Source organism: Cherax quadricarinatus, chromosome 100, assembly GCF_038502225.1.
Source record: "Cherax quadricarinatus isolate ZL_2023a chromosome 100, ASM3850222v1, whole genome shotgun sequence".
Classification (NCBI taxonomy): Eukaryota; Metazoa; Arthropoda; class Malacostraca; order Decapoda; family Parastacidae; genus Cherax; species Cherax quadricarinatus.
Window position 1 is genome coordinate 6,859,487 of NC_091391.1, and position 13,538 is coordinate 6,873,024.

The following is a 13,538-nucleotide window of genomic DNA, read 5'->3' on the forward strand; positions in this document are numbered from 1 at the left end:
TGTTTCTGTAATATATCTCCCATTCTGTTTTAAACCAAAAACAGTCTGTCTTTTTTTTCTCATGCGCTGCATGCTGCAGGATTTTTTTTTATGCTGTGCACACTGACCACACAGACCCATTCTCTCATATGTAGGCCTACCAGCTTTCTCCCACAAGATTGGAAGCTGCTAGAATTTTGGTGTAGAATTACAGGACTGATACTGGCTTCAGAGCCGTAATAGTATTACAAGACCGACAGTGAAAGAGTTAAATGGAAGGAATAATTTCTAGTCCAAAGTTATTACTGGATATAATTTCATGTTCAGAGGTAATGCTCTTGTACTGGATATTGATGCAAGTGGAGACATAAAGTACAGTGGACCCCTGCTTTACGATCAGCTCCCAATGCGACCAATTATGTAAGTGTATTTATGTAAGTGCGTTTGTACGTGTATGTTTGGGGGTCTGAAATGGACTAATCAAATTCACAATATTCCTTATGGGAACAAATTCGTTCAGTAATGGCACCTGAACATATACTTCTGGAATAAAATAATATCGTAAAGTGGGGGTCCACTGTATACTTGCCAGTAGTGGAAATTGTTATATAGGTATATCTGAAAACAAGTTTGGTGTATAAGTCTTGTAATTAATACCATTTCATTAAATTTGATTTTTTAGATAATGAAATGGAAAGAAAAGTAAAAATGTGGAACCCATGGTATGCAGTGGGTACATAAAACTCTTCAGATAAGAGGTTATCAGTTGACTGGAATTCATTGCTGAGGATTGAAAAAAAATATTCTCATAATTCTAGATGCAGTTTTTGCCAACATCATTTTTACAGACTATTCAAAATATCCTGTAGACAATTTTTTGTTGGTGATTGTAGCTATAAGAATTTGCCCCTTTATGACTGAAATCTGATCACTTTCAGAATTAGTGTTTTATTTTAATTGAGTTTCAGTGAAATAGTTTTATTATATGTTTGGAGAAATGGTTTAAATTTAAAATTTTGACGAATTGGAATTTCACTTATTTTTAACGTGTAGCCTCCAGGTATGTAATTTATCAATAATATTTCAGATGTAAGTTGTTATAGTCTGTGCTTGTTTCTTAAAGTTTTATTCAGTGTGTGTTTTTTTCTTTGTCACAGGTGACATTTGTGTTTTAGACATTCCGGTTGACACGAAGACAGAATGCTGTCGGCTAGGAAGAAAATCTTATTTATTTGCATCCCCCCATGAGGATCTGCTCTTTACTTTTGCATCAGAATCAGGTAATTCAAATTATTATTATGTTTTATTTTGTCTCTCCCTTAGAATGTGGGGATGTACATACAGTGGAACCTCAGTGTTTGAGCTTAATGGATTCCTAGGTGGTGTTGTAACTGCGAAAAGTTCGATGTGGGAAACAGTATTTGCCAGGCTTCATGAGTCTCTCAAACTTGAGGATGTTGAACTGACTTTTCCAAGAGTCTCTGAGTTAGGTCAGTGTCAGAGGTCACTTCTAAGTATAGTGGTACCTCGGGATATGAACAGCTCAAAACGCGAACAATTATGTAAGTGTATTTATGTAAGTGCTTTTGTAAGTATGTTTTTGGGGTCTGAAACGGATTAATCTAATTTACATTATGTATTCCTTATGGGAACAAATTCGTTCGGTATCAGCACTCGAACAGCCTTCTGGAACAAAATAAGTTTGTTTCCTGAGGTACCGCTGTACATTTGAAACAGAGCATTCATGTAAAAAAAATTTACAGCTCAACTGTAAACAAGGCAGTGAGCTCGGACTCCAGAAAAACATTCAGATACCGGGTCAATGTTTTTGAAGAAAGTTGTTCGGACTTTGTTTTGTTCGAGGTTTGGTACTTTCAAACACCAGGGTTCCACTGTATATCAAAGGCTTGCATGGCTGAATTCTGATTGGTATGTGAGTAGACTGTAGATGGGTTCCAACTGCTGTGTGAGTAGACTGTAGATAGATTCTAACTGGATTGTGAGTAGTCCAGGATAGTCTGATTCATCCCAGTCATGTAAACACCAGGAAAATTGATAAATGCAATACATAATAAGATATCATATGGACCCCAATGAAAATACGTCACTGTTTTGGGTTATTCCAGGTAATTAATGCATATAAACAACACAAAGGCACAATACCGTGACTGGAACAATACACAAATAACCTGCACATAGGAGAGAGGAGCTTAGGGCTACGTTTCAGTCCTACTTGGACCATTTACAAAGTCACACAGACTTGTAAATGGTCCAAATTGGACCGAAACATCGTCGTAAGCTCCTCTCTCCTACATGCAGGTTATTTGTGTAATTTACACACATTTTGCTATGTATGATTGTACTTAAGTGCACCTCTACCTAAATAAATTTGCTATGCATCAGCTTCCCTTTCTGCTGCTGATTCCCTTATTTCATCTTGTATTTGCATTACCGTTGTATAAAAGGCAGAATGGAAATAAAGCAACATTGCAGATGTTTGCTCTATTGAAGTCATTTACAAAGGCATATAGTTATAATTGGAGGATGGGTTGAGCCTAAAGCTAATATGAAGTGGTAAGTTGAATGAATAAGGATTAAGGATTTTTGATGTTTTTTTTTTTTTAGTCACACAAATGTTGGCACTTTAATGCCAGATGGCATTTGAAAGTGGTCTTGCCACACGTACTTAACAGGCATATATGAAGTGGTTTATAGTTTTGCATGCCTTGGGATTTTTTGGGTATCTGAATGCTTTTGATGAGTAAGACGCATCTGCAACAGTCGGGTGTGTTTATTGTTGAAATGTTCTGCCTTTAGGGTAGGCTTCTTCAGTCAAATGCAGAGTATAGGTTGAAGGCAGCAAGAGTGACGAGGTAGTCAGTCCGTCAACTGTGTAAAAATAGTTGGAGGTTGTCAGTCCCTCAGCCTGGAGAAGAGTTCAGCTCCATGGTCTGATGGACTGATTAGATCTTTACCCTGTCACTTCCGCTACCTTCATCCTATACTCTGTATTTGATTGAAGAAGCCTATCGTGTAGGCGAAATGTTTCAACAATAAAAATATCCAACTGTTACGCGTGTATCTGATCATCTTGACAGTATTTTATACCATTTTCAACATAGCTGAATGGTTTTTGCCTGGTTGTTCAGTGTGTTGTACAGATTAAAAGGTACTGTTTAATAGAGCATTTACTGTTCATACGTGTACCAAAACTTAACTTTCTTTTTTGGGACAGGTCATCCTGTCTTCCGATTCATAAGTTAATTACTGTATAGTATTTACTTAAATAGCTAGAATTTTCAACGTAAATAGAGGAATCATGTTGAAACAATTTCTTTTCTGATATATATGGTAAGTAACTCTTTTTGTTTTCAACATGTCGGCCGTCTCCCACCGAGGCAAGGTGACACAAAAAAGAAGCACTCTTACCAAAATTCACACATAATCACTGTCTTTGCAGAGGGGCCCAGATATGACATGTGTAAGCACATGAAAGCACTCGGATTTTATTTCCTATTTTGTACACAAATGGTATACAATACCGACAAGATGAAACTTAGACATGTATGCAACATCTGGATATGGAAATACATTTATAAGCACATGTGCAGTATAATGTGATCCTTTATTGACAACGTTTTGCCCACACAGTGGGCTTTTTCAAGTCACAAACAGATCTACCTGGTGTGGAAGGTACGGGAGTATTTATAGTCAGGTTCAGAATGCTGAGGTCAGGTGGAGAATGCTGCATCTGATGATGTACCGAGTGGGGTTATAGAGTCTAAAATCTTGGGTAGCTTGGAAAGGAGATTGGATAAGTTTGTGAGCAGACCTTCTACAGTGTTCTTATGTGGGATAGCGATGAAGAAGTTTCTTGGCAAGTGGTTCAGCTATGTTATAGAAGCCACTATTCTGGTTGAAGTTGTCGGATATAGAGATAAGCGATGATTCCAGGATTCTTCGGTATCGAGTGTTGTCTTCTGTGGCGATAAGTCTTGAGTTTCTGTAGTTTATCAAGTGGTTGTGTGAATTATGGTGTTGTACACAGGCATTCCTTGTATCGTCAGACCTGCTTGCGTATTGGTGTTCTGAAATACGTGTTTGGAGGTCCCTTGATGTTTCGCCCACGTAGAATTTGTTGCAGTCATTACTTGGGATTATGTATACCCCTGCAGAGGATGGAAGCTTGTCCTGTCTATCACTGGTAATGTCCTTGATGTCCTGGAATCATCACTTTATTTCTATATCCGACAACTTCAACCAGAACAATTGCTTCTATAACATAGCTGAACCACTTGCCAAGAAACTTCTTCATCGCTATCCCACATAAGAACACAGGAATGAAAGAACACTGTAGAAGGTCTGCTCACAAACTCATCCAATCTCCTTTCCAAGCTACCCAAGATTTTAGACTCTATAACCCCACTCGGTACATCATCAAATGCAGCATTCTCCACCTGACCTCAGCATTCTGAACCTGGCTTTAAATATTCGCGTACCTTCCACCCCAGGTAGATCTGTTTGTGACTTGAAAAATCCCACTGTGTGGGCGAAACGTTGTCAATAAAGGATCACATTATACTGCATGTGTGTTTATATTTCCATTGTGTCGATATTTTATACCATTTATTTCCAACATCTGGATATATTTATTGTAGACGTTTTTGCCAACCAGTGGCTTTATCAATACTAATTCTAGGACAGAATTTGAAGACAGTAGAACTGTATACAAAAGGTGAGGTAATCAGTCCCTCAGTCTTGGAGTTGGTGTGAAGAGTGCCGTACCCTACACACTGTCTTCAAATTATGTCCTAGAATTTGTATTGATAAAGCCACTGGTTGGCAAAACGTCTACAATAAAGATACCCAGATGTTGCATATACATGTAATGTCTAATTTTCATTTCCTGTTTTCACTGGTATTTTTTCATATGTGCAATCACACGTTTTATTGTGTGATTTCTTCCAATACATAAATAGTTATGTATTAACCTTTCAAATGTTGTTTCAACTTGTCTGCTGTTACAGTGGCAGTACCTACTCTCCAAAATACTAACTTGGTATTAACGATAAGCTAACCACTTAAATCTAATCTAAAAGTGTTATAAGATACTTTGCCTCGAATTTGTGTAACTATACTTATGTGTACCTGTACCTATATTAACTTACTAAGCAATGATCTACTTTTAAGAATGTTATAGCTGGAATCCCCAAGTTATATTATGATTGACTTGTTTGATTAAGCAGTTGTCTGATAGGTTTAGAGGGGGTTTTCTACTCTGTCCATCCTAAGGCAGTCATACTGGTTAATTGTCTGTTCAACCAGGCTGTTGCTATTTGTCATCTGCTGGTTCACATAACCTTCACAGTGGTTGATCTGGCACATTGAAAAACTTAATTGTGTAATTAACTAACTGCACACTTGGAAGACACTTTGAACAGGCAACATAAAATCTAGCTTAACTTTTTAAAAAGCTATTATTTCTAGAATTTGGGGGATTTGTTGCAGCAAGGTAAACTGTCAAGTAAATAGAGCATAGTTTACAGTGTATCAGTGTTTTGAAGGGCTAGAATAGGGATAAAATATTGTCAGCAAGGTGGTGGCACCATTCACCACTAGTATACTGTACTGTATATTGGAGAGGGCAGGAGGAGCAGGAAAAAGGAATAAACCTGGGAAGACTCGGTGGGAGGAAGGAGAGACATATAAATGAGATTGTTACAGATAAAAGGCAAGTATAACATTCAAAGGATGAAAGGTGTTGTTAGTTTTTTTTTTTTTTTTTTTAACACTAGCCATCTCCCATCAAGATAGGGGTGACCCTGAAAAAGAAGAAGCACTTTTACTGTCACTCGTGCCATCACTGTCTTGCCAGAGATGTGCCGACATTACAGGTCAGACGCCCCTCCAAACTGCAATATCCCCGCCCCTTCTTCAAAACTGCAGGCAATGTACTTCCCACCTCCAGGACTTAAGTCTGGCCAACCAGTTTCCCTGAATCTCTTCATAAATGTTACCTTGTTCACACTTCAACAACACGTCAAGTCATAAAAACTATTTTCCTCTACTTGCTTCTAACACACACACACACGCATACACACACACACACACACACACACACACACACACACACACACACACACACACACACACACACACACACACACACACACACACACACACACACACACACACACACACACACACACACACACACACACACACACACACACACACACACACACACACACACACACACACACACACACACACACACACACACACACACACTCACACTCACTCACACACACTCACACTCACACTCACACTCACACTCACACTCACACTCACACTCACACACACACACACACACACACACACACACACACACACACACACACACACACACACACACACCTGTTGGGTGTCCAAGCCCCTTGCTCGAACATCCAACAGGTGTATTTGAATTTTTAAACTAGAAATTTAAGGAAGGCAAAGTACAGATGTGGATTTTGGAGAAAGTATTATTAAGAATTATTAGAAATTTTGCATATTAGAAACATAGCTTATTGTGATGAGAAAGGAACGCTATACAGTAGAACAGTTAATAGTTTATCTTGGCTTTTTATTTATTTATTTTTTTTTTTAGAATTCTTAGTATAGTATTTATGTATATGAATTTGTAACATATTCAATGATTTTTCTCCAACAGACTCTAGAAAATTTCACAATATTGTATTCAAGGTTCGTCAAGGAAAAGAGGTATCTGTATTCAACGAAAGAACAGACGACTCCAGTGCAACACAATACTTTCAGGTATGTTATGGCATTATGTTGTTGCCTGTCTTGCTTCTCCAGTAACTTTCGTTGTACTACTATGCCACCTGTCATGTTATTGTACTGTCACGTACTGTCTTTCCAGTCATTTGTAGTATTGTACCATGTCACGTGTTGTTTTCAGTCAATCGTGGTATTGTACTGTGTCACATGTACTTCTTACCAGTCAGTTGTGGTATTCTTCAAGGCTTTCCTAACAACGTCTTATTTTACCAGTACATTCTGCCGAACCTTTTTGGTATGCAATGTTTTACTCTTGATTCAAGCTTAACATTTTTCTTTAACCATTTACTGATATTCTTTTATTGGCTTTTCTTATTACTCTTTAGTCTTGTAATGCTGAGTAACTCCTACAAGTTTCAGCACTTTACATGAATAGGTGAGTGTGATTGGTGCAACAGTATTTTTTCACATGATTTGTTTTGCCTACTCAGCAGGTTTCTTCAGTGGGAATGAAGAGGTGATTACGATTACCTCATGTTTACATTTCCACTACCACTGTTTTGAGTATCGCCTTCTGGTCAGGCGATACATCTCGCCAGTAAATACATCAAACAGTTACGCATGTATCTTACTCATCAACTTGTCAGCATTGTATACCACTGATTTAATGATGGTTTTGATGAATGTGACACTTAATTCGTGATGGTGTCCTGCGATGGGATTGCAAGTCTTGTTAAGTTCAACCCCTGGAACCTTAATATCATCTTTTCTCTTCAGTACTATCTCACATGGTGTAAACCTTTGTACAGTGGAACCTCAAATATTGAACTTTCTTCATTCCAGACTGCTGTTCGAGTGCCGTTAGGGAACGAATTTATTCCCATCAGGAATAATGTAAATTAGATTAATTCATTTCAGGCCCTCAAAAATACACTTACAAAAGCACTTACAAAAATTCACTTACATAATTGGTTGAGTTGGGAGCTGTTCGATATCTGAGGTTCCACTGTAATTGATACTGACAATTTGCTTTAAGACGCTTGAGGAAACACTAGGATATATTTGTTAGAAAACATTTAGGTCCTGGGGCCTTCGAAGGGATCAGATCCCTGGACCGAAATATTTTCTAATAAATATGCCCTAGTGTTTGCTCACATGTCTTTTTAAACCACCTATCTCACATGAAAAGGATTATTACTTTGAAAACGTTTGTCATGTCTTGTTTCTGATATGGCGTAACTATGGCACCTTGAGAAGAGCTACAAGCTGTATGGAGTGGGTGGATTTAGTCCTTCAATGGGAGGAGTATTGTCAAATCTAAAAGCTGCACTACTTTTAGAATGGATGTAACAACACTGTCCAACTTTATGTGACTGATGTAATTCAGTAAATCAGCAAAAAACAAAACTTTCACTGCCATACTTAAGCTAACAAGGGTAATGTTTCCACAGTAACTAAATATACAGTTGAAGGAATTTAGAAATATGTTCAGATGTTAGTTATTTTTATGCTAATCAGCTGGGTAACTTTTCCCCCTTCTCACTTCCAATCCTGAGTTTATTTTATTAGTTGTATTGTGATTTGAGCTTATGTATGTATGTATGTGTATAGGTTGGTAGACAGCAACCACCCAGGGAGGTACTACCGTCCTGCCAAGTGAGTGTAAAACGAAAGCCTGTAATTGTTTTACATGATGGTAGGATTGCTGATGTCTTTTGTCTGTCTCATAAATATGCAAGATTACAGGCATGTCTTGCTACTTCTACTTACACTTAGGTCACACTACACATACATATACACATTTATTCATACACACTCATCTGAGTTTTCTTTGATTTTATCTTAATAGTTCTTGGTCTTATTAATTTTCCTTTTATATCCATGGGGAAGTGGAATAAGAATCTTTCCTCCGTAAGCCATGCGTGTTGTAAAAGTCAACTAAAATGCCGGGAACAATGGGCTAGTAACCCCTTTTCCTGTAAAGATTACTAAAAAGAATAAGAAGAAGAAAATTGTCAAAGTGGGAAGTCTGAATGTGCGTGGATGTTGTGCAGATGATAAGAAAGAGATGATTGTGGATGTTATGAATGAGAAGAAGCTGGATGTCCTGGCTTTAAGTGAAACAAAGCTGAAGGGGGTGGGAGAGTTTCAATGGAGAGGAATAAATGGGATTAGGTCAGGGGTTTCAAATAGAGTTAGAGCTAAAGAAGGAGTAGCAATAATGTTGAAGGATAAGCTATGGCAGGAAAAGAGGGACTATAAATGTATTAATTCAAGGATTATGTGGAGTAAAATAAAGATTGGATGTGAAAAGTGGGTTATAATAAGCGTGTATGCACCTGGAGAAGAGAGAAGTGTAGAGGAGAGAGAGAGATTTTGGGAAATGTTGAGTGAATGCGTGGGGAGTTTTGACTCAAGTGTGAGAGTAATGGTGGTTGGGGATTTCAATGCTAAAGTGGGTAAAAATGTTATGGAGGGAGTAGTAGGTAAATTTGGGGTGCCAGGGGTAAATGTAAATGGGGAGCCTTTAATTGAGCTATGTGTAGAAAGAAATTTGGTAATAAGTAATACATATTTTATGAAAAAGAGGATAAATAAATATACAAGGTATGATGTAGCACGTAATGAAAGTAGTTTATTAGATTATGTATTGGTGGATAAAAGGTTGATGGGTAGGCTCCAGGATGTACATGTTTATAGAGGGGCAACTGATATATCGGATCATTATTTAGTTGTAGCTACAGTTAGAGTAAGAGGTAGATGGGAAAAGAGGAAGGTGGCAACAACAAGTAAGAGGGAGGTGAAAGTGTATAAACTAAGGGAGGAGGAAGTTCGGGCGAGATATAAGCGACTATTAGCAGAAAGGTGGGATAGTGCAAAGATGAGTAATGGGGGGGTTGAAGAGGGTTGGAATAGTTTTAAAAATGCAGTATTAGAATGTGGGGCAGAAGTTTGTGGTTATAGGAGGGTGGGTGCAGGAGGAAAGAGGAGTGATTGGTGGAATGATGAAGTAAAGGGTGTGATAAAAGAGAAAAAGGTAGCTTATGAGAGGTTTTTACAAAGCAGAAGTGTTATAAGAAGAGCAGAATATATGGAGAGTAAAAGAAAGGTAAAGAGAGTGGTGAGAGAGTGCAAAAGGAGAGCAGATGATAGAGTGGGAGAGGCACTGTCAAGAAATTTTAATGAAAATAAGAAAAAATTTTGGAGTGAGTTAAACAAGTTAAGAAAGCCAAGGGAAAATATGGATTTGTCAGTTAAAAACAGAGTAGGGGAGTTAGTAGATGGGGAGATGGAGGTATTAGGTAGATGGCGAGAATATTTTGAGGAACTTTTAAATGTTAAGGAAGAAACAGAGGCAGTAATTTCATGCACTGGTCAGGGAGGTATACCATCTTTTAGGAGTGAAGAAGAGCAGAATGTAAGTGTGGGGGAGGTACGTGAGGCATTACGTAAAATGAAAGGGGGTAAAGCAGCTGGTACTGATGGGATCATGACAGAAATGTTAAAAGCAGGGGGGGATATAGTGTTGGAGTGGTTGGTACTTTTGTTCAATAAATGTATGAAAGAGGGGAAGGTACCTAGGGATTGGCGGAGAGCATGTATAGTCCCTTTATATAAAGGGAAAGGGGACAAAAGAGACTGTAAAAATTATAGAGGAATAAGCTTACTGAGTATACCAGGAAAAGTGTACGGTAGGGTTATAATTGAAAGAATTAGAGGTAAGACAGAATGTAGGATTGCGGATGAGCAAGGAGGTTTCAGAGTGGGTAGGGGATGTGTAGATCAAGTGTTTACATTGAAGCATATATGTGAACAGTATTTAGATAAAGGTAGGGAAGTTTTTATTGCATTTATGGATTTAGAAAAGGCATATGATAGAGTGGATAGAGGAGCAATGTGGCAGATGTTGCAAGTATATGGAATAGGTGGTAAGTTATTAAATGCTGTAAAGAGTTTTTATGAAGATAGTGAGGCTCAGGTTAGGGTGTGTAGAAGAGAGGGAGACTATTTCCCGGTAAAAGTAGGTCTTAGACAGGGATGTGTAATGTCACCATGGTTGTTTAATATATTTATAGATGGGGTTGTTAAGGAAGTAAATGCTAGGGTGTTTGGGAGAGGGGTGGGATTAAATTATGGGGAATCAAATTCAAAATGGGAATTGACACAGTTACTTTTTGCTGATGATACTGTGCTTATGGGAGATTCTAAAGAAAAATTGCAAAGGTTAGTGGATGAGTTTGGGAATGTGTGTAAAGGTAGAAAGTTGAAAGTGAACATAGAAAAGAGTAAGGTGATGAGGGTGTCAAATGATTTAGATAAAGAAAAATTGGATATCAAATTGGGGAGGAGGAGTATGGAAGAAGTGAATGTTTTCAGATACTTGGGAGTTGACGTGTCGGCGGATGGATTTATGAAGGATGAGGTTAATCATAGAATTGATGAGGGAAAAAAGGTGAGTGGTGCGTTGAGGTATATGTGGAGTCAAAAAACGTTATCTATGGAGGCAAAGAAGGGAATGTATGAAAGTATAGTAGTACCAACACTCTTATATGGGTGTGAAGCTTGGGTGGTAAATGCAGCAGCGAGGAGACGGTTGGAGGCAGTGGAGATGTCCTGTTTAAGGGCAATGTGTGGTGTAAATATTATGCAGAAAATTCGGAGTGTGGAAATTAGGAGAAGGTGTGGAGTTAATAAAAGTATTAGTCAGAGGGCAGAAGAGGGGTTGTTGAGGTGGTTTGGTCATTTAGAGAGAATGGATCAAAGTAGAATGACATGGAAAGCATATAAATCTATAGGGGAAGGAAGGCGGGGTAGGGGTCGTCCTCGAAAGGGTTGGAGAGAGGGGGTAAAGGAGGTTTTGTGGGTAAGGGGCTTGGACTTCCAGCAAGCGTGCGTGAGCGTGTTAGATAGGAGTGAATGGAGACGAATGGTACTTGGGACCTGACGATCTGTTGGAGTGTGAGCAGGGTAATATTTAGTGAAGGGATTCAGGGAAACCGGTTATTTTCATATAGTCGGACTTGAGTCCTGGAAATGGGAAGTACAATGCCTGCACTTTAAAGGAGGGGTTTGGGATATTGGCAGTTTGGAGGGATATGTTGTGTATCTTTATATGTGTATGCTTCTAGACTGTTGTATTCTGAGCACCTCTGCAAAAACAGTGATAATGTGCGAGTGTGGTGAAAGTGTTGAATGATGATGAAAGTATTTTCTTTTTGGGGATTTTCTTTCTTTTTTGGGTCACCCTGCCTCGGTGGGAGACGGCCGACTTGTTGAAAAAAAAAAAAAAAAAAAATATAATATATATCCTAGGTAGTAGGTTGGTAGACAGCAACCGCCCAGGGAGGTACTGCCGTCCTGCCAAGTGAGTGTAACACGAAAGCCTGTAATTGTTTTACATGATGGTAGGATTGCTGATGTCTTTTGTCTGTCTCATAAATATGCAAGATTACAGTCATGTCTTGCTACTTCTACTTACACTTAGGTCACACTACACATACATGTACACATTTATTTATACACACTCATCTGAGTTTTCTTTGATTTTATCTTTATAGTTCTTGGTCTTATTACTCCATGGGAAGTGGAATAAGAATCTTTCCTCCGTAAGCCATGCGTGTTGTAAAAGTCAACTAAAATGCCGGGAACAATGGGCTAGTAACCCCTTTTCCTGTAAAGATTACTAAAAAGAATAAGAAGAAAATTGTTTTCTTTCTTTTTTGGGTCACCCTGCCTCGGTGGGAGACGGCCGACTTGTATATATATATATATATATATATATATATATATATATATATATATATATATATATATATATATATATATATATATATATATATATATATATATATATATATATATATATATATATATATTTATATTTATATTTATATTTATATTTTCAACAAGTTGGCCGTCTCCCACCGAGGCAGGGTGACCCAAAAAAGAAAGAAAATCCCCAAAAAGAAAAGACTTTCATCATCATTCAACACTTTCACCACACTCACACATTATCACTACTTTTGCAGAGGTGCTCAGAATACAACAGTTTAGAAGCATATACATATAACCCTTTCAGGGTCCAAGGCCCAAATCTGAAGTGGTGCCCCAGTGTCCAAGAATTTTAAAAAAAAAAAATAATTTTATTTTTTCTTATGAAATGGTGGAGAATCTTTTTGTGAATGTAATAAAACAAAAAGTACGAAATTTGATGGAAAATTGACGAAATTATGCTCTCGTGAATTTTGATGTGTCAGCAATATTTACGAATCGGCGAATTTGCCGATTTTGACTCCCATTTTAGGCCAATTACATTATTCCAGTCGACCAAATTCTTAGCTATTTCACTAGTATTACTTCTATTCTATCGATTGAGCACAAGAAATCGCCAAGTCAACTGTTTCAACTACAAAATAAAGTGACCGGAAATTGGTAATTTGGCCAATTTAACACAGTTCAAAATATTCCAATTTCAAAATAGGGTCCAGAATAAACAATGTAGGTATTCCTGGCACTAAACTAACATTTCCTCTGTTCATTAGTTATGTTTTGAGGCTTTACAAATATATTCCATTTTGATTTTTTATTCACATAATGAATTTTTATTCACACCAAAAAATAGAAGATTTACTGTTATGCAATATTGTAATAATTGTATAAATATCATCACCACATTTGTGAATGTATATTAGACCCATCAGCTGGTGTGTATTAGACGTGTGAGGTCGTTTGTTTACTCTTGAACATCGGCAAAAATTTAACATTTCCGCCACTTTGAG

The 13,538-nt window shown here is 37.7% G+C and overlaps 1 protein-coding gene across 4 annotated transcripts in view; it reads left to right on the forward strand.

Annotated features, from left to right (window-relative positions):
- Art4 (arginine methyltransferase 4) overlaps nt 1–13,538 on the forward strand; it is a 167,544-nt gene that overhangs the window by 22,000 nt on the left and 132,006 nt on the right. For 3 of the 4 annotated variants that reach the window (XR_011390991.1, XM_070079630.1, XM_070079632.1), the window contains exons 2-3: nt 1,137–1,259; nt 6,692–6,795. Coding sequence is in view for 3 of the 4 variants with exons in the window: in XM_070079630.1 (XP_069935731.1) it covers nt 1,137–1,259; nt 6,692–6,795 (227 nt within the window). In the remaining variant the exon portion in view is untranslated. The remainder of the gene's footprint in view (nt 1–1,136; nt 1,260–6,691; nt 6,796–13,538) is intronic. The other variant, XM_070079631.1, reaches the window with a different exon arrangement.